This window comes from Zootoca vivipara, chromosome 2 (assembly GCF_965207765.1).
Source record: "Zootoca vivipara chromosome 2, rZooViv2.hap1.1, whole genome shotgun sequence".
In the NCBI taxonomy this organism is placed as follows: Eukaryota; Metazoa; Chordata; class Lepidosauria; order Squamata; family Lacertidae; genus Zootoca; species Zootoca vivipara.
The window spans coordinates 8,538,754-8,558,625 of record NC_142584.1 but is presented as its reverse complement, the minus strand read 5'-3'; the positions used below and the strand labels follow the sequence as shown (position 1 = coordinate 8,558,625).

The 19,872-nt window shown below is 48.1% G+C and overlaps 2 protein-coding genes across 5 annotated transcripts in view; one reads left to right on the top strand and one right to left on the bottom strand.

The window, feature by feature from the left end:
• TMEM106C (transmembrane protein 106C) overlaps positions 1 to 7,790 on the top strand; it is a 33,958-nt gene extending 26,168 nt beyond the window's left edge. For all 3 annotated transcript variants that reach the window (XM_035102923.3, XM_088661259.1, XM_035102929.3), the window contains exon 9: positions 7,481 to 7,790. In XM_035102923.3, coding sequence (XP_034958814.2) covers positions 7,481 to 7,573 — 93 coding nt within the window. In that variant the 3' untranslated portion in view covers positions 7,574 to 7,790. The remainder of the gene's footprint in view (positions 1 to 7,480) is intronic.
• The window catches only part of AGAP2 (ArfGAP with GTPase domain, ankyrin repeat and PH domain 2), a 118,440-nt gene that overhangs the window by 13,009 nt on the left and 85,559 nt on the right, over positions 1 to 19,872 (bottom strand). For both annotated transcript variants that reach the window (XM_035102953.3, XM_035102946.3), the window contains exons 2-11: positions 12,606 to 12,664; positions 11,485 to 11,572; positions 9,392 to 9,477; positions 9,094 to 9,235; positions 7,539 to 7,673; positions 5,301 to 5,398; positions 4,563 to 4,715; positions 3,115 to 3,201; positions 2,898 to 3,002; positions 2,021 to 2,183 (exon numbers count right to left, since the gene is read on the bottom strand). In XM_035102953.3, coding sequence (XP_034958844.3) covers positions 2,021 to 2,183; positions 2,898 to 3,002; positions 3,115 to 3,201; positions 4,563 to 4,715; positions 5,301 to 5,398; positions 7,539 to 7,673; positions 9,094 to 9,235; positions 9,392 to 9,477; positions 11,485 to 11,572; positions 12,606 to 12,664 — 1,116 coding nt within the window. The remainder of the gene's footprint in view (positions 1 to 2,020; positions 2,184 to 2,897; positions 3,003 to 3,114; positions 3,202 to 4,562; positions 4,716 to 5,300; positions 5,399 to 7,538; positions 7,674 to 9,093; positions 9,236 to 9,391; positions 9,478 to 11,484; positions 11,573 to 12,605; positions 12,665 to 19,872) is intronic.

Below are 19,872 nucleotides of genomic sequence, written 5' to 3'. Positions count from 1 at the left end.
GGGGCAAATTGCATGCTGTTTAAGGAGTGGTTGGAATGTACTGAACGGCTCACCTTTACATTTCCTTTCTAAGGTACCCTCGTCATGGGGCGATATTTCTATTTTCATCAGACATAATTCAATCCCAAATGGAAGCTATTTCTCCATTTTGATGTTGTTTCCTATGACCATAGGTAAAAGGTAAAAGGGCCCCTGACCATCAGGTCCAGTCGTGTCCGACTCTGGGGTTGCGGCGCTCATCTCGCTCTATAGGCCGAGGGAGCCGGCGTTTGTCCGCAGACAGCTTCCGGGTCATGTGGCCAGCATGACAAAGCTGCTTCTGGCGAACCAGAGCAGTGCACGGAAACGCCGTTTACCTTCCCGCTGGAGCGGTCCCTATTTATCTACTTGCACTTTGATGTGCTTTCGAACTGCTAGGTGGGCAGGAGCTGGGACCGAGCAACAGGAGCTCACCCCGTTGCAGGGCTTCGAACAGCCAACCTTCTGATCAGCAAGCCCTAGGCTCAGTGGTTTAACCCACAGCGCCACCTGGGTCCCATACGGGTAATCCAAAGCATACCCAGGGACTTGCCTCCCATTTGGGATTTAATTGGAAGAGTGGGAAATACTATGCACATTTACAAACTTTTGAATGCCCACGCACCCCTTTTTGGGTGATGTCCCCCAGCTCACGTTCATGATTTGATACTCTCGATCTGTTTTATGCGGTGCGTGTGTTTCTTAGGGAGTCATCTGGGACTTCAGTGGTTCCCAAACGGTTCTCACGGGGTACTTGAAAATTGCTGGTTATCTTGGCGGAACATTTAATGCCTTTTCTGCTTGTTGCAGCAATGTCGTTAGATGTTGCATGACTTCTAACTGTATTTTTGCTGATCATGTTGTATTTTATTGGATTACAATTTGCATTCAATGGAATACAAATTATAATGCAATAAAATACAATATAAGAAGCAATAAAAATTAAAAAGCAACATGAATATTTAATGCCACAGACCACCTGCATGTAGCTTGTGGAAGCCCTATTTTAGATCACTTATGTCTAGATGCATTATTTTGCCTTAATGCATTACACCGTGAGCAGAATGTGGTTTTTATTTCCTGCTCCCAGCTGATTCACTTTTTAAGAAGAGGTTGACTTATTTTCTTGATTCCTGTGTCTGTAACAGTAGAGTAAAAATATTTCAGGAGGCAGAGCCACTTCAAACTTTCTCACACGCAAAGCATTAAATACTCACACACATATTGTCTGACAATATCACACACAGCAGTTTCCCAGTACATGGCATGTGCCAACTGGCCTGTCATGACAGCATGCACATGTACAGAGAAAGGGACACATGTTCAACCATCATGCATGACATGTGGGTTTCTCTCCCCCACCCCCACCCCAAGGGTGCTTCCCATGTAGGGAGTCACGTTACAGCCGAGGCAGCCATTCGTTAAAAACACTATTTTATTGTTTTTCATAATTTCCTTCTGTTACACCCTTCCTTGGCTGTTACTAATTAAGGTTAAACAAAAGTGTGAGTGCCTCAACGTCATAGTGCAAAGGGAGGGGGGACGCTTGGCTTCTTGAGTGGCTGGAATCTCAGAGACTTGCAAATAAAGAAAACACAACGTATCGGGAGTGTGAACTAACAAGCAGTAATTATACAAACACCTATATATACAGCCAAACACCATGCAAGTATTCCTTCCCTGGCAAACCTGCAAGGGTCAGAGCTCTGATTTTTGTGCTGTTGCTGCCGAAGAAACCCCACTTGAGTGTGGAAGGGCATCAACCTGCCTAGCCAGGATGTCCAGGCCACACATGAGACTCAGTGTGACCCCTAAAGGTGCTGGGGCAGAAAAGGAATGAAGCACTTGGGGGTCTCCTGTTAAAAGTTAAAAATCCTCTCCCGCTCCTACCCCAGCAACTTTAAAGGGTTTGGGTTTTTCGTTAATGTCAGGAGATACAATCACTGCGGTGCTCTCCCATCCTAAATCTGCTACGCCCATGATGTGGGAACAAGTCGCTTACTGCTGGTGTCCCCGACTCCTACGCTGCTCACGTCTTTGACCAAACCGTTGATGCTCGAGGAGGTGCCACAGGCAGAGATGGCTCTGGGTGGGCGTTTGCCGGGCACCTTGACGGTGGTGCGGAGCAGGTCCATTTCTTTGCCGTGGCTGCTATGGATATAGTCCTGCAAAGGCACGAAGACCAGATTCTTTTAGGGGTGGGGCGGGAATTAGGAGAATGGATCACATGCACATACATACAGAATGGTGCAGCTATTTTGGACACAAGCAGGGATGGACAGAATGGTATGCACCCAGTCTGTGTCCCTTGCACACAAGAAGACCAGCAGGTCTGTTACGTCAACTGATGGTGTAGATTTTTAGGTGAAATCTGGGGGGAAACCACATGCTTTTAAAATGGACCTATTGGAAGCACACATCTTTGTCTTCATACCATTGCCCAGGGACTGCTGTTATGACATCATGTGCTGCCACTTCCTGGGGTCTTTTACTTGAAACCTTTCAGTGAATGTCAGAAGTACCACGCTTTCTAGTATCTCCAATCAGCTAGAATTTTTTTGTGAAAAGAAAAGGGGGTGGGGGTGGGCAAGAGCCAGAAAGCCCTGGGATTACCTTGCAAATAAAAACTCCAAAAGAAAACCCCTAGCAACAGCAACAAGGTAAGCGTAAGTGGAGCAGGGTCAGAATGGTCTGTAGAAATGTGACCTAATCCCCATGTCTATTTTCCAATCCGGGCATGATCTGTCGGATACACATTTTGTGGTCTTATTGCAGAGTCTGCTGCCTTTAGATGGTAATGTATAGGACTTGACAATGCGGCAAGCCGAGCCCTGGTGTGTTTGGGAGCTGATGGAAGCTGGAGTACGTGGCGCACTTACGTTAATGCTGGGGTGATAGAAGAGAAGCCCATTGCTGGAGAGAGTCACATATTTTTTCTTCCACTCCTTGTTCAGAGAATTGCCGCTTCGTTTCAGCAGGAAACTCTAATGGGAGAGAGGCGGTGAAGCCCGGGGGTTACCCACAGTGCTGGGACTCTTGCAACCGAGGGTTCAGAGGACTGGCAAACAACGGCCAGGGCAAATGTAAGGAAGTCACCTGTTTGATGGGTATGGCTCGGCCACTTCCCGTGTTGTCCCCTCTGCTGTCCAGGCTCCGCTTCTCGGTGTCGCTCCCTCTGCGATTCTGCAAAGAGACACAGCTGGGGTTCAAATGTAACGCCAAACTATGGTTTGCCATTATGCCTTCACAAAACATGGCTTGCAAAATAGCCAGCGACACAAATCTGTAAACTATGGCTTGTAGCTAATTCACAAACCATAGTTTGGGCTAACTGATGTTACAGTCAAAACAACAAAGCATGGGTTTTTTGGGGGGTGGGGGTGGGGGTGGACATTGCTTGCCCCAAAGCTGGGAATAGCATAAGAAGTGGTAAGGAAACAGACCTGAAAGTCTTTGGATACTGGAGGTGGTGGAGTTCCTTCCACAGTGGGCTGACTCGCCATCAAATCACACTGGGAGAGGGGATGGGGGGCCCAGGGAAGATTGAGGAGGCGCAGGGCCCAGAAGAGATTCAAAAACAAGGGGAGCTGCCTTATTTGTTCATCTAGTCCAGTAATGCCTACTCTGACCGACAACAGCGGTTATCCAGGGTGTTAGAGAGAAACACTTTCCCATCTCCTGTTACCCAATCCCTCGGTGTTGCTGTGGTTCACGATGTTGCCCCTTCATAGCGGAGGGTTAGTTTAGGTCTGGACTAGGGGGTGGAGGAGAAATTTGATTCCATTTGCATTTAAAGCCTCATTTCTCAAATTTGCATTTTCCAAAACAATGTGCGAACCAAAGCACAGCTACCCTTTGAAATGTTTATCTGAATTTTGCAATGCAGTTTTCCAACCAAACTGTGTTTACAGAAATGAAGACATTCATGAAAATAATGTATAAAAATGCATGACATGATTGCAAAAACATGTAGCTCAGTCAGCACTGAATTAAAAATGTGTTTATTGGAAGAAAACCACACCAAAGACTCTTTTTTTTTTAAAAAAAAAAGTTATTTGGAAATTGCTGCAAAAAGGTTGAGAACCAAATTTCAGATGGGAAAAATGAGAAACTTAAAGGAAAAGGTAAAGGGACCCCTGACTGTTAAGTCCAGTCGCGGAAGATTCTGGGGTTGCGGTGCTCATCTCGCTCTATAGGCTGAGGGAGCCAGTGTTTGTCCGCAGACAGCTTCTGGGTCATGTGGCCAGCATGACTAAGCCGCTTCTGGCGAACCAGAGCAGTGCTTGGAAAGGCCGTTTACCTTCCCGCCGGAGCGGTACCTATTTATCTACTTGCACTTTGACGTGCTTTCGAACTGCTAGGTGGGCAGGAGCTGGGACCAAACAACGGGAGCTCACCCCGTTGTGGGGATTCGAACCGCCAATCTTCTGATCAGCAAGCCCTAGGCTCTGTGGTTTAGACCACAGTTCCATCCTCAGCCTGGACTGGGGCACCCACCCTTTGGCCTTCCTTGTCCCGGGCTGGTGGACTCCCCTGGAACTCACCGCAAAAAGGCTGGTTCGACGTTTGGTCCCACGATGCAGGGAGCTGGGTGTGCCAATTATAGCCGTGGCCTCCCCACGCAGCTCCCGGTGGCTGATGTTGGGCGTGGAAGGAAGGGATGAGGAGTAGTCGCTCGTGTGGCCACCGTTACTTGCCTAGAGGGGGAGGAAAAGACCAGGCAGACTTATGCCAGTCCCTAAAAGCAAAGGAAGACAGACACGCAGGTCCGGCGGGGCCTTGGCTGTGCGAAATCAAGAAGCAAAGTTCCTGCGTGTGTGATTGAATGCTGGCCCCATTTTGAAAACGAAAGCAGCAGCACCCCAGATACAAAACTAGCACTGTCAAGGAGATGGCTAGGCTGTGGAATTTTTTCGTCCACACTTCTGCTTGTCCTGCCACTTTCCCCCAGGAAAACCCACTGTTTACCACTTAATGGGAACCAATGACAACAGTTTTTTCTGTGGATTTATGTTTCCTCTGATTCAGTGGTAAAGCGATGGAACAAATGAGAAACCGCTTGGACCCGTGCTTTCTAGGCACAGGGAAGTGGAAGTGCGGGCGACAAGCCCTAAGTGCCGACAGAGGAAGCTCATGCAAGGAGGTCCACTAGATCAAAGGGGCTTAGCCTCACACCCTCCCTTCTCCATTCATGGTGCTGTGCCATCGGCAGGAGGAAACTCCGATTCCCATAACTGGGCCCATTCAGGGGGATGTACTTGCACGAGGTAGATTCCACCCACCGGCGTGGAGACGGCTGAATGGCTGGGGGTGCTGGGCAAAGATTTACAAGATGCCAGGAGCTGCTGCTGTTTCTTCATATTCACAATCTTCTGAGCAACTGCAGTTGGGGGAGGGGGAGGAAAATACATATATAAATATCTGTAAATCGTAGGGCTGCTCAGATCCTCCAGTTGCCACACTGGAAATCGGCTATAACTGCTCGAAAGAAAAAAAAAACTTTGCAGGGGACATGACCACAGACCTTGCAACACCCAAGCTCCACAGACACTGTTTGAGTCCCATCCCATCCACACTTGCCAGTCCTGCAAGGGCCAGGTCATGCACACCCTGAACAATCTCTCTGTTGGGCCCCTTGACAACCCCCCCCAACCCAGCAGAATAGGAGTCACATCCAGGAGGGGCTCGTGAAAGGGGTCTTTCCCCATGCAATTAGCCCCATGCTGGGAGGGTGCCAATTGGGTGAGAAATACACATGTGATGTACCCCTCCCCCCCAAACCTGGTCACATTATTCACATGTGCTCTTCTGCAGCATGAGATCACACCGTGTGCAAGCAGCTCCTGCATCACCTGGCACATGTGTGATGGGGAGCTTGGTCTCTCTGTGTCCAACCTGGCATGGGGAACCTGGGACTTCCCAGGTGTTGCTGGACTTCTGCTCTCATCATGCGCAACCACTGGCCATGTTGGCTGGGGCTGATGGGAGTCGGAGTTCAGCAATACCTGTAGCGCCCAAAAATTGCCACCCCTGGCCTAAACCAATAAATATACAGTGGTACCTCGGTCTAAGTACACAATTGGTTCTGGAAGTCTGTACTTAACCTGAACAGCACTTAACCTGAAGCGAACTTTCCCATTGAAAGTAATGGAAAGTGGATTAATCCGTTCCAGACGGGTCCACGGAGTACTTAAACTGAAGTGTACTTAACCTGAAGCGAACTTTCCCATTGAAAATAATGGAAAGTGGATTAATCCATTCCAGACGGGTCCGCGGAGTACTTAAACTGAAGCGTACTTAACCTGAAGCGAACTTTCCCATTGAAAATAATGGAAAGTGGATTAATCTGTTCCAGACGGTCCACAGAGTACTTAACCTGAAGCGTACTTAACCTGAAGCGAACTTTCCCATTGAAAGTAATGGAAAGTGGATTAATCCATTCCAGACGGGTCCGCGGAGTACTTAAACTGAAAGTACTCAAACCAAAGCGTACTTAAACCGAGGTATGACTGTATCGTGCTATCAGAGACTCCTCAAATGGCACGTGTCGTTGTTCTTGTATGCCAGATGTGCAGAAAGCAAAAGTACTTTGGGTCGCAAACCAGGGTTTCCGCCACGACCACAAAACTGAACACAAGAAAAGCTTTCGTCCTATAACACACTGCCTGCAAAGTGTACTCTCTCTGCTACAGACACCTCTATGTAGGCAGAAGTCAGGGCTGGAGTCAACAAATCCCCACATACACAACACAAGCTGCTTGCCCCAGCTCTTGTTATGCAGGGAGCACACCTCCCGAGAACAGCAGAGGCTTGAGCATGGCCACCTCAAGCCACTGACTCTCCAACCATTGACGTGGAAGAACCAGCTCTCACAGTTCTACCGGCCTGTAGACTCCACACATGATGGAGCACACGAGAGGGCCATGGGGTCCCTGGCACACCTCCGTTGCCTGTTTATTTACTTAATGGCCGTTTCCTCATGCCCAGAGCAGGTATCAAACTGACAGAATGAAGCAACACATTTAATGCACCAATGATAATGCCAGAGAACAACAACAACAACATAATAATAATAATAATAACCTCACAAAACAAATTTAAACTATTATATCAGGTGCAGTTGCTGCATCCTTGTATTAAAATATGTACGTCTTGCTAGCACAATTCACCATTTTTGCAGCAGCAGACAGATTGGCACCAAGTTGTCCATTGTGTAAATAGTAGACTGGACTACTATCAAGCAGGGGTCTTCTTATATTTGCATTGTGTAGGCGTGTAAGATGTCCACACATGAAGATGGACATGCGTGTGCACCAATCACATGAGGAATTTTGTACCACTGAAGTAGAGTAGGGTCTGCAAACCCAGGACACACTCTCTTGCCCTACCCACAGGGTTGAACTGGTCTTGTTTGCCATTAGCCATGTCTTGAAATGTGTTCTCCCTTGGCTCATGTTCACAGGCACTCTTGCAGCCACGAAACCCAGTTTCCCAGGAACACATCCCAGAAAAGTCCTCACCTTCATTGAAGACCCGGTCAACATTGAGTCCATAAGTGGCACATGTCTCGTAGTAGAGGCAGCGGCGCATGTCAGCGCACAGAGCTCTGGCTCGGGAATCCTCAATCACACGTGGGTTGCTGGCACTGATTTTATCTGCAAGGAAGAAGCAAAACAACAACAACAACACACACACACTTCATTCATCTCTGAGCTGGACAGAAATCTGGAATCAACAGGACTTGCTTTTGAATAAACATGCATAGGATTGGACTGGAAAGTATTCTCATTCTGCCTTAGCTGTGTTATCTCCTCACGACAAAAACAAGCTCCTATATACGGCCCTGCTGTTTTATTTGGGATGTAAGAAGGTATCAATTTCCTTCCTGACCTACATACACTGCATGCAGTGCTGTTGCTGTTCCGACGCAGTTCGACTTCCAAAAAAACCTACATTATTTGCCTCCCGGTCCTCTGTGGCAGAACTTGACAGAATTTATTCTGTTACTATTACATCATTCCACACTATTCATTTTAATGCAAATGTGGGAGAGGAAATGCCACCGATTACCTGTACATATCCATTTGCAGACTGGAAACAACAATAACAGTGAATACCGCTTGTATTCACTGGATTGATTTCTATTCTGGACACGGGGCAACAAATTTTGGCAATTTCCACCCCCATTTCCATTGGAATCCTTCAGCATCTCTAGTAACAAAGGGAACCACAGATCCAGAAAACTGACCGGATTTTGCTTTTTATATGGTGCTGCCCTGTCCCAATTTGGTGCTTTCATTTCTCCACCAATGATATGAACACTCACAACTAGAGTTCCTACTAGACTGTGTTTCAGCATGTGCTCTTGGTTTCTGACCTCAGCTGGTCTCTTTATTCTGCTCCAGCTACTCTCATAGGCATCTTGACCCGGCTGGACAGATGCCCTAGTAATACTAAACCGGCTTGCACTTAGCTTTGCTTCTGGTCAACCTTCCCTACTGGATCAGGCTTGCTGCTGCTGCTGCCATGCTAAACTTTGGATTGGATCCAGCAAAGGCTTACCTGGCCATACCACCCCCAGTCTGGCGTCTGGGATATGCCAAGACACTGGGTCAAGGCTAAGAGCCAACAGATGTCCTGCAATAGAATTCCTTGCCTGGCTAACAGAACAACCAGGTGTACTCGAGTGCATTGTGCCTGTGCAGAAATGGATACTAGGATGCTTTTCTTTTAAACAAACAAAAGAAGTTTCTAGTCCTTAATGAGGACAGGCTTGAAAATAAGTGGGCAATGTGGTTCAGAAACCACAGAAAGCCTGCAAGGCTTTAAGTGGTTGGGAGCGGGGGGAAAGGCAGGGTCTCTGTGCAGCCCCCTAGCAGAAGTAATTATAGTCCTAACTGGGCTGTCAATCTCTTCATGTATAAAGAAACAGTTAATAGTAAGCCTAGTGAATACAAAAGCTTCTTGCAGTTGGCCTCAGGACCCCAAGGAACAACTCCACCTGACTGCCCCTTGCAGCCCACCCATGCCCCTAAGAGTAAATTCTCTGTAGGGCAGATACTCTCGCCCACTCACCCTGAGTGCCCACGAGCGCAAGAGCCATGTCGGAGGCCGCGCGGTAGTTTGTGAGGAACCCGTAGTACTGGGTCAGATCTTGAAAACTGGCCTCATTCTCCAGGCTGAAGACAAAGATGACAGCATCTGCCCAGTTTGCAAACTGCAAGCAGGAAGGAAATCGAGAGGGAGAGGCAGATCAACGGGGGGCAGTGTTGAAGGATGCAACTTCTGAAGCAGTGTGAACTGCAGCCTGGGAGGGTCCACAGCGCCCCAAAAGGACTGTGGCTGTGGGACCGCCACACATTCCTCGGCCTACCTTGGCATCTGGAGGTCCTGCTTCCTCTCGAATCAGCAGGAGGTGGCTCTGCCCATCCACCACCACTTCCTTCTTGAACTGGCCCCCTGAAAAACAGGAGGAGGCAGAGTTGGGGTTGGGGAGCAGCCAAGCAGCAGAAACAAAGCTGTCCTTTCAGTGCAATGGCTCGCAAGTGGAAAATTAGCACAGCTGAGTCTAACAACATAAGAAAAGCACTGCTGGATTAGGCCATTGGCCCATCTAGTCCGGCTTCCTGTTCTCACAGCGGCCAACCAGGAAAGCCTACAAAGAGGACCTACAAGTAGCACTCTCCTCACTTGTGATTCCCAGGCTGCAATACCTCAAGGACCGTCTCTCCCCTTGCGATCATCATCTGAGGCCCTTCTTTGTGTGCCTCCTCCATGACAGGTCTGTAGGGTGGCACCATGGCAGCAGGCCTTTTCTGGGGTGGCTCCCCATTTGTGAGATGCTCTCCCCAGAGAGGCCTGCCTGGTGCCTTCTTGACATATCTGCAGGCGCCAGGCGAAAATGTTTCTCTATAACCAGGCCTTTGGCTGATTGAGATTCTATGGCCTTTAAATGTGTTTTGTGGGAGAGGAATTATCGGTTTGTTTATGTTTCATTATTTAATTTGTGTTCTTATTTTGTATTTTCCTGTTGTGAACCACCCTGAGATCTTTGAAGTATACAAATTTAAATAATAACTAGTCGTGGCAATCATTCCCCCCCCAAAAAAACACACGGGTTCTGTTAAATCCCCACCACACCCCACCCCATTTACCCTCCCCAAAAGCATGGCCCTCCCCCACTCAGCGCCCCCATTCCTCACACCATCCCTGTTCCTCACTCCAGATGTCACAACACCGCTCTCTCTGGTCCCCCCGCTACGAGACGTCATTTTCCTCCCGTGTGATGGCACCTGTCACCCCGACCCCTCTCTCTCTTCCTTCCGCACACCCCATGTGCATCTTGGGAAGGGCCTGGCCTGTTCCCCTGGCTGGGCAATGCCATGTTATTGTGATGTCACAGATAATCTGTAGCCAATGGCAGCAGCTGAGACATCCTCAGCTGTGCTGCTTTGACATCCAGCAGATGGTAATACAACTAACTTTGGAAGAAGGTTTTTCTAAAAAAGAAGGTCACAGGTGAGACATCTATGTAATCTAGGTATATAAAAACACTCCCGTATTCGAATGCAACGTGTCAAAATTTCAAAGCAATCGGTCAAGTACTTTCGGAGAGCATAGATTGGTAGCGAATGGACAGTTATATTTTTATTTATATAGATGATAATAATAATACTGCCTCCAGTAGGAAAGGTAGAATGTGCAGATAGCTGGTGCAGATAGCTGAAGCCTGAGATGGGAAGGAGAAAACCAGTGGCTCAGAAACAAGTATTATACGTGGGGAATGATAGCTGGCTGGGCTCATAGCTGCCAAGTACCCCGTTTTCCCCGGGAAACCCCCCGTTTTTACTTACCTTTTCCCGGTGGTCCCCCGTATCACTTCGTCTCCTGTTTTTCTCCGTTATTTTATCCTGCCAGCGGCCATTTTTTTTCTTTCTGATTTGCCCTTCTATGGGCACCAAAAATGGCCGCCGGCTTCAAAAGTCGCATCTACGCATGTCCGGAAGTGCATAGACGCTACTTCCGGTGTCGGCGGCGGCCATTTTTGGTGCCCATAGATGGGAAGAGCGACACCGGAAGTTGCGTCGACGCATTTCCTGACATGCGTAGAAGCGACTTTCGAAGCCGGCGGCGGCCATTTTTGGTGCCCATAGAAGGGCAAAGCGACACTGGAAGTTACGTCGACGCAACTTCCGGTGTCACACGGCTGCCGGTCCCGGATTCTGCAGTCTGGGACTTGGAAGGTAAGGCTGGGCTAGGTCCCCAGGTTTAATCCCTGCATTCTCCAGTTAAAAGGATCTCACATAGCAGATGATGTGTAAGGCAAAATTTATCTGTTTACTGTCCTCGTCTTCCTTTGTTACTTCCCCACTCTTTTACGAGGAAAAGAAAACTGAGTAGGTGCGCATTGGGCAGGGCGCAAGGAAGCGAGTTAAAATTTGGGGACAGGGAGGGAAAGCAGCTCACCCTCTGCAGGTTCCAAGCCCAAGTAGGAGCCGGTCAGGTAACGATGAACGAGGGCAGATTTCCCACTCTTCATGGTTCCGAGAATACCCTGCAGAGGCCAAAGAACATAAGTCACTGGCAGGGTGTGGCTTGACATAGTACAACAACAGCACCCCCACCCCATGGCTCTCTAGGTGCTTTCGGAACATGCTGACCTCACTGTTCCAGAACTTTTCCCCATCCCCTACACACACATGCTCGCCAAAGAGTGCCCCGCCCCCATCACCAAGCCTGGAACTAGAATTAGCAGGAGAGGGAGTTGCCTTGTGGCAGAAGCTCCCCCCGAGTAGCCATGGGCAATTCTGTATGTTTTTGGTCTGTGCCACTATTACGGTATATTTGTCCTTTTCTTGCATCGGTTGGCAAGGAAATCTGCAAGAAAAGTCACATTTTAATATGTATTTAAAAAACCGTTTCTTCCTCAAAGCACTCATTTCTAAACTTGGTTTGGCACAATTTTTTTTTAAATATCAGAATTCGTAAAGGTTAAATTTCTCAAGGATCCCTACCCCAGAGAAAGTCCAGTGATGAGGCAGCAAAGCAGGATAGGTAAGCCTGAAGAGAGACAGGAAGCGGAACTGGCCACTCTTGCCACCATACGGTCATGTTGGCTCAGTGTGGTGCAGTCGAGTTTGAGTGGTAGACTGGGACTTGGGAGGCCCAGGTTCAAAGCTGGGTGATCTTGGGCCAGTCACTGTCTCTCAGCCTAACCTACCTCACAGGGTTGTTGTGAGGACAAAATGGGGAAGATGGGGACCACGAATCCCACCCTGACCTTGGAGGAAAGGTGGGGTATAAATCAAATCAATTTTGAATTGATTTTTATGTGTGCCAAAGCTACCCAAGAGAATCAGCTCAAATTAATGCAGTTGCCTAGGGACACCAATGTCCATATGTGATGCAGCATGGACAAGTAACATGAACTTGTGTTCTTTATATAGGTCCATTGGTGTGAATGTCCATTCGCAGAAGGAAAAGGTGGCAGGCCTCAATCCGCTTGCAGTCTAAGGAACACATTTGTGGTATCCAGATGCGTACTCAGTCAGTGCATGTATCGTGACAAAGGTCATCAAGACACCTACCAGTCGTAGCTCCGGAATGGAACGTCCAAGGGTCCATTCTTGGCTGTTTGCAACGGCCTCTGAGGAAAGGAAACAAAAGAGACGGGTAAGAAATAAGTAATCTCAATAATTCTTGCAACAACCCTGTGAGGCAGGCTAGTAGCTTATCCACTCCCACACTGCAGATGGAGGAAGTTGAGAAATCGTGATTCGCCCTAGGGAAAGTAGTGAATTTGCGGCTGAGCTACCACTGAACCATTGGCTTACAGCACGCAGAGCTCCGAGCAGGTTAGTCTCAAGACAAGTTGGTTCTCTACACATAGAGCTGGAGATCACCCCACCCAGACTGCTGTTTGCAGCTTTCTGAAGGAGGCAGGAAGTTGGGTAGCACAGCTGGGCATGTGTGCCTGTGTGTGTGAATGGGGAGGAAGGACAGAGAAGAAAGCTTCTCCCCGTCACGTACCATAAGCTGCTCTGTGGGGACAACTCCTCTAGCCCTTCGACTCTCCCACACACAACAGTTTCTCCTTTGTGCTACTTCCGGGGTGGCAAAGGAACGGAGAAGGCAGCTGCAAGTGGGTGGGCACAGAACACAATACCCATCCAGGGTCCCTGAGACAAGAGTCACAGTGGCGGGATGCATCCGCCATGTGATAAAGAGCCAGTTTAAGGACCAATGTGAGCTGCCTGGGAGTCAGGAAGCGAGGCCTAGAGCAGGTGTCCTGGCAGGCTCCATGGGAAAATGGAGGGAAGGCAGGAGGGGAATATAAAGAGGACTTTTCCCTCTTTAGGCACCTGCAGCCAAGGTTTGAGTTGCCAACTCAGAGGCTCAAAGAAGCATTTTGATTTCCATGCCCAACCAAATGCCTGGGAGTTCTGCACCCTTTGCTGAGAACCTGGTATTGGCAACCCCAGGGACCTGCTCTAGTTTTACTGCTGGTTTTCTTAAAAAAAATTATATATCTTGGTTTAATGTTTCTTGTTATTCTGATTTTTGCCCTGTAAATTGCTCTAGTGTACAACAGGATGGATAGATGGGGATAAGGATTCATAGAATAAGAGACTGTGGTGTAGGGAGGTAAAGGAGCAATGGCTGTATGGGGCAGGCAGAAGGGAATAGAAAAGATGTCTTAGGACACCTCCAGGCTGTCAGTATTTTGTTGGAGGGATACACGCGCATACCAGAACTTTAGGTTTGTGCAATTAATGTGGATTAAAGGCCTCTGTCACCCTACAGGCACCCCCAAACTTCGGCCCTCCAGATGTTTTGGACTACAATTCCCATCTTCCCCGACCACTGGTCCTCTTAGCTAGGGATCATGGGAGTTGTAGGCCGAAACATCTGGAGGGCCGCAGTTTGGGGATGCCTGCCCTAGCACAACAAATCCACTTGGGAGGGAGAGGGTTGGGTTTTTTTGCCATTTGGAAAGTGACGGGGAGATGCACTGAAAAGTGTGGGATGCACAGGTGATTAATGGGAAAGCGAGGCAACACCCCAATGAGAGCTCATTGTTATATAACCACCCCAGAAACAAATCAGAATGAAACAAAGACCAAACATAGTCTAAGGCTCTAAGCTTTGCGGAAGCAAAATCAAGATGAGTGCCAAATAAACAGGTTCTCTTGGGAGGTCTTAATCTGGAGAGTGCTCAGTGCCCCCCTGCCTCCTGTTTTCCTTAAATACTTTAAGTATTAATAAAAAGTGCTTCTGAACATATAGTGTTTTCCCCAGCTATTGCCTGCCTTCACACACCTGTGTCTCAAGGGACAGAGGTCCCATAGCACAGCTCCCAGGAAGACTTCACTGCCCAGCAGTTCTCTTTTGAGAGACAGGACAAACAGATATATACACAGGTGCCTATGGCCAGATTGCTTGCTTATATGTCTGCCTGTTTATAGCAGGAGTAGGGAACCTTCTTTGCAGCTTGAGGGCCACATTCCTTGAGGAGAGCTTTCCAGGGGCCACATGCCAGAGGCAAAATGGAAGTGTCTCCTATTTCCACAGCAGACTACATTCCAACCAGGAAAGCACCAGAGATTTCCACACTCCCCGCATGCATGCTCCACATGCAAATAAGAGGCATTGTTGCAGTTCAAGGACACATTCCTGCAAGGCAAAAGCACTCAAGGAGGGTGTTGAGCACAGACAGTGAAGGGTGTGGCCTGGAGAGAGCGGGCGTGGCCTAGAAAGGGGACTTGGCCTGGAGAGGGATTCAGGTGTCAGACAGAGTTACCTGGAGGGCCGCATTTATTTCTCCACTCCCAGAGACAGCAACAGAACCACCACTAGCCCTCCCGCGGAGTCCCGCACCCATCGGTAGAGATGTCCCTGGTGGAGTGCTGTTGCTCAGTTGACATTGAATGTACAGGGAATAGGCAAATTACACCTGGGGCTTCGACTGCCCATGGAAGAACTGCCCATGGGTTTTTTTGCCATTTGGAAAGTGACGGGGAGATGCACTGAAAAGTGTGGGATGCACAGGTGATTAATGGGAAAGCGAGGCAACACCCCAATGAGAGCTCATTGTTATATAACCACCCCAGAAACAAATCAGAATGAAACAAAGACCAAACATAGTCTAAGGCTCTAAGCTTTGCGGAAGCAAAATCAAGATGAGTGCCAAATAAACAGGTTCTCTTGGGAGGTCTTAATCTGGAGAGTGCTCAGTGCCCCCCTGCCTCCTGTTTTCCTTAAATACTTTAAGTATTAATAAAAAGTGCTTCTGAACATATAGTGTTTTCCCCAGCTATTGCCTGCCTTCACACACCTGTGTCTCAAGGGACAGAGGTCCCATAGCACAGCTCCCAGGAAGACTTCACTGCCCAGCAGTTCTCTTTTGAGAGACAGGACAAACAGATATATACACAGGTGCCTATGGCCAGATTGCTTGCTTATATGTCTGCCTGTTTATAGCAGGAGTAGGGAACCTTCTTTGCAGCTTGAGGGCCACATTCCTTGAGGAGAGCTTTCCAGGGGCCACATGCCAAGAACCAGGCAGCTAGATGGCACTAAGGAAGGAGCCAGCTCTGGAAAGAGCTACAGAGACAAGGATGCAAGTGCAGGCACTAATATTATTTGCCAATATTAAAATTAATCAGAGTTTCAACTTTGGCGGCTCACAGTTTGAAAGTGAAATACTGACACTGAATTTGTATTTAAGTGTGGGATTTTATCCCAAAATTTAAAATACGAATGCTAAATGCCATCGCATGTCAATGGTCAGATACTGTAAAGTATTAAGTAGTCATCAAATACTGCCAGATATCAACACCATTCCATGTCAGCTATTAAATTTTGCCAGGTGTTAAGTACTGTCTAACTGTGGATTTAGGATTATGTATCCCAGGCCTCCCTAAATTCCTCATGTGGTCTAGGGGGATCTTGGACGGAAATCCAATTTCAGCTATAAATTCTCGCTGAGTGGCTTATTATCAGTTTTGAAATAAATTTCTACCAGTGTACTCTTCCTCCTAAGAGCCAATACTCCCAATGATATATTGCCAGTATTAAAACAATTGACATTTGGGGCAGAAGTTTGGTGAGGAGTTTGATTTTGTATTGTTGACATTTTGCCTGACTCCCTTGTTGCTGCATGATATTTTGTTAACAGCTCTCCCCCTTGTTTATTAACTCTATTTTTAATTGACTTGATGTTTTTAAAATGTTTCATTGATCATGCAGAGAGTCATCATGAGGACCTAACGGTGAGGCAGAAAGGCAAAGCAGAGAGGATTCAAATCGGGATGAGGAAAATGTTCAGCCTAAGCTCCACATTTCCCTCTGGGCAATATTCCCAGGGCTGCATGGCAGTGGTACATGGAGCCAGAGGCAAATGTAGGCAGAGCAACAAATGGAAATATCCTCTTTGTATCTACACACACTCATACATCCCTCTCTTTCCTCCATCCAGGCAACCAAAGGGCATTATCAGAGCTCAAGGACACAGTAGAGGCTGGCAAAAATACTCAAGGATTGTATGAAGCAGGGCTGGTGAGGAAAATGGCCCAGGGAGAGTTCTGGTGGCTACCTAGAGGGGTTTGGAGGACTGGTGTCTGGGCCAGAAGTTCCCAACCCAAGATTTAAATCAAGGTGGTCCAACATGCGGTCCTCAGGACCTTTTCTGGTGGCCCTTGGCAACATTTGATGTCCCCCAGAGCCCACAATGCCTTCCCCAAGCCAGGTAAGCAAGGTTCTGGGCTTTGGGAAGGAGGTGTGAGGGCTCTGACAGGTTCCTAGAGAGCCAGTGTGGTATAGTGGTTAAGAGCGGTAGACTCGTAATCTGGGGAACCGGGTTCGTGTCTCCACTCCCCTACATGCAGCTGCTGGGTGACCTTGGGCTAGTCACACTTCTCTGAAGTCTCTCAGCCCCACTCACCTCACAGAGTGTTTGTTGTGGGGGAGGAGGGAGAAGGAGATTGTTAGCCGCTTTGAGACTCCTTCGGGTAGTGATAAAGCGGGATATCAAATCCAAAATCCAAATTCTCCTGCCTCACTCCCAAAGCCTAGTTAGCACTTTTCCAGAATCAAATTTAGGGCTCGCTCCCCCACAATATGCAGCAAGGCAGTGGGCGGGTTCGGTTTCAAAATACTCTTGCCACCCGCTTGGTATGAAAAGTTGGGCTGCCCCCCCCCCATTTAAATAAACATGTTCACAAAATTGCAGTCCAGGACTCAAGGCTGTTCTTTCTCCATCTCACTGATCCCAGAAAACCCTGTAGCCGTCCCAGCGTAAGCACCCAAATGACACTGAGATGCCTCCAGATTAATTACTATAATTATGATTATTTATTAAATTTGTATACCACCCTATACCCACAGGTCTCAGGGCGGTCACAACATAAAATCACAATATAAAAACACAAAATACGTAATAAAAATAAAGACAAAAGCAACTCAACCTCCTCCCCAACACATATTAAAAGGGCATTGGATGTCCATCAGCCAAAGGCCTGGTTAAAGAGGAATGCTTTTGCCTGGCACCTAAAAATATATAATGAAGGCACAAACAGGAAGCCATTGCAGAAATGCCCGTTCTTGTGTTGCCACACTCTCATGGAGGAGACACACAAAGAAGAGCCTAAGATGATGACTGCAGGGTCTTGGGTAGGTTCATACGGGGAGAGGTGGTCTTTGAGGTGTTGCGGTCCTAAGCCGTTTAAGGCTTTACAGGTCAAAACCAGCACTTTGAATTGGGCCTGGAAACTAATTGGGTCTATACCTGGTGGTTGGTAGCAAATTTGTGCTGCTGGTGATGTGTGAAGCAGACCTTCAAGCCATCTTAGCCGGCCTCCCTCTCCTCACATGTTGGGGTGGCGAGACAGCCACCATTTCCTCCTCCTCCTCCTGCCAACCCCCCCCCCCCCGTCTGAACCCTAATGCCGGCTTTGCAGGCTCCCTGGCGGGATGGTCCCTCGCCTTGCATGCACCTGAGCAAAGGGAGGCGCAGGCAGCCCTGCACAAAAGCACAGCTCACGCCTTTTCTCGCTCTCCCTGTGTGTGTTACTACGAAACGGTTGCTTAGCAGCAGTACCCTGCACACATCACCAAGGTAACGGGAGAGGAAAGGGGGACGGGGAAAGGTGCAGCAGCCCCTGCTGGCCTTTTGATGCAGAGCCAAAAGGGCAAAGCTGTTGCCCACTTTGAAGCCATGCCACCCCCTCAGCATTTGACTAATCCTGCTGCCACCCGCTAACCAAGCCAGCCAGCCAACCTTCCCCTCCCTCTCACACCAGCAAACTACTGTGACCATCTTTTTCCTTTTCTGGCAGGCCTTCTGCCATACAACAGTCAAAAATTCAACAGGTGCAACCACCCCCCGCATAGCTGTAACCTGTTGAATTTCTGCCTGATGCAGCTGCCTACAAGGAGGGATACTCTACAGTACACAACAAAGGTGACTGGGTTAATTTTCTTCTCTCTGGTGCAGCAATGTCAGCTGTCAGTCAGCCAGTCAACTAACCGGGGGAAACAGCCCTTTGCTTATGATCACGGTATCTGTTGCATCTGCCCCCCGGTGGATGCCTAAAACGGGACAACAACAGCATAAACAGCTACTGCATGCATACATTATGATGCAACATTACTCAGCTGATGCAAATTGATTAAGGCATGTAATTACGAACCCTAAATAATAAATTGGGACAGCTGCCATCTTATAAGGGTGGCGTTTTCCATTCCAGGACTTGGCTCCAGTTTTACAGCTGAATGACAGAGCAAAACACATATTTGATCTGCCATTCACACGCTGCAGCTTACACGCATGTTTCCAACACAATCCTTCAACCAGAAAAACTGTGCGCTTGAACCCTGGGCAACACAAACAATAAACGCTGCTTAACTTCTCTTGGTGAAAACTGAATATATATGGAAGTGACAAAGGAGGATATATATTCAGAAGGCAAATTTCCCATCTGCATTTTTATTTTTGTTAGAGCTGAGGGGAGCTCACTCCCCCCCCCTTTCCCAGGGTGCCTCTGTTCACCACAGAGAATAGGATGTCCACTCTAGAAAACAGTGGAGAGAAGAACTGAAGGTTAGCTTCACATGACTTCCTGAAAATGTGGGCAAGGCACACCCTGGTTTTAAGCAGAATGCCAGCCACATTCACCTTCCTAAATTACCCTTTCCAAAGTAGCTTAGGAGCATTTATGTTGTTACATCACCACAGCCTCAGTTTCTAAGGGGCTACAACACTTTTGACTTTTGGACTGCAATATATTTGGGCGTGACTCAAGCATGTGCATAATCCATGTCCTGTCTTTTGGTTTTTAATTATGTATACAGTGCCATTAATGAACTATAAAGCACTTTGCAGACATTCGTAGGCAAAAGAAAAGGCAGGTTGTGCCTGGATTTGGAAAACCTGGGTTCAAATTTCCCCGCTCAGCTGCAAAGCACACGGGGGCTGTGTACACACCACACATTTAATGTACACCACTTTCCCCCAGTGAATCCTGAGAACTGTAGTTTGTTAAGGATGCTAGGAATTGTAGCTTTGTGAGGGATTAACTACAGTTCTCAGGATTCACTGGGGGAAGTTAGTTGCTTTAAATGTATGGCGTGTGTATATCAGTATCGTACCGCGGGGGGCACGGGGCGGTTGCCCTGGGCACAAAACTGTTAGGGGCACAAAAAACCAATACCAAGTGCTGCCTCAATACAGCTGTGCACTTCTGTCGCTGGCCTCAGTTGAAAACGGTTTCGCCATGTGAACCAGGAAGTGACCTCCAGACAATGGAACAACTCTTCTGATCTCTGTGGCTGCGATCTCCTGGGTGACGCAGACAC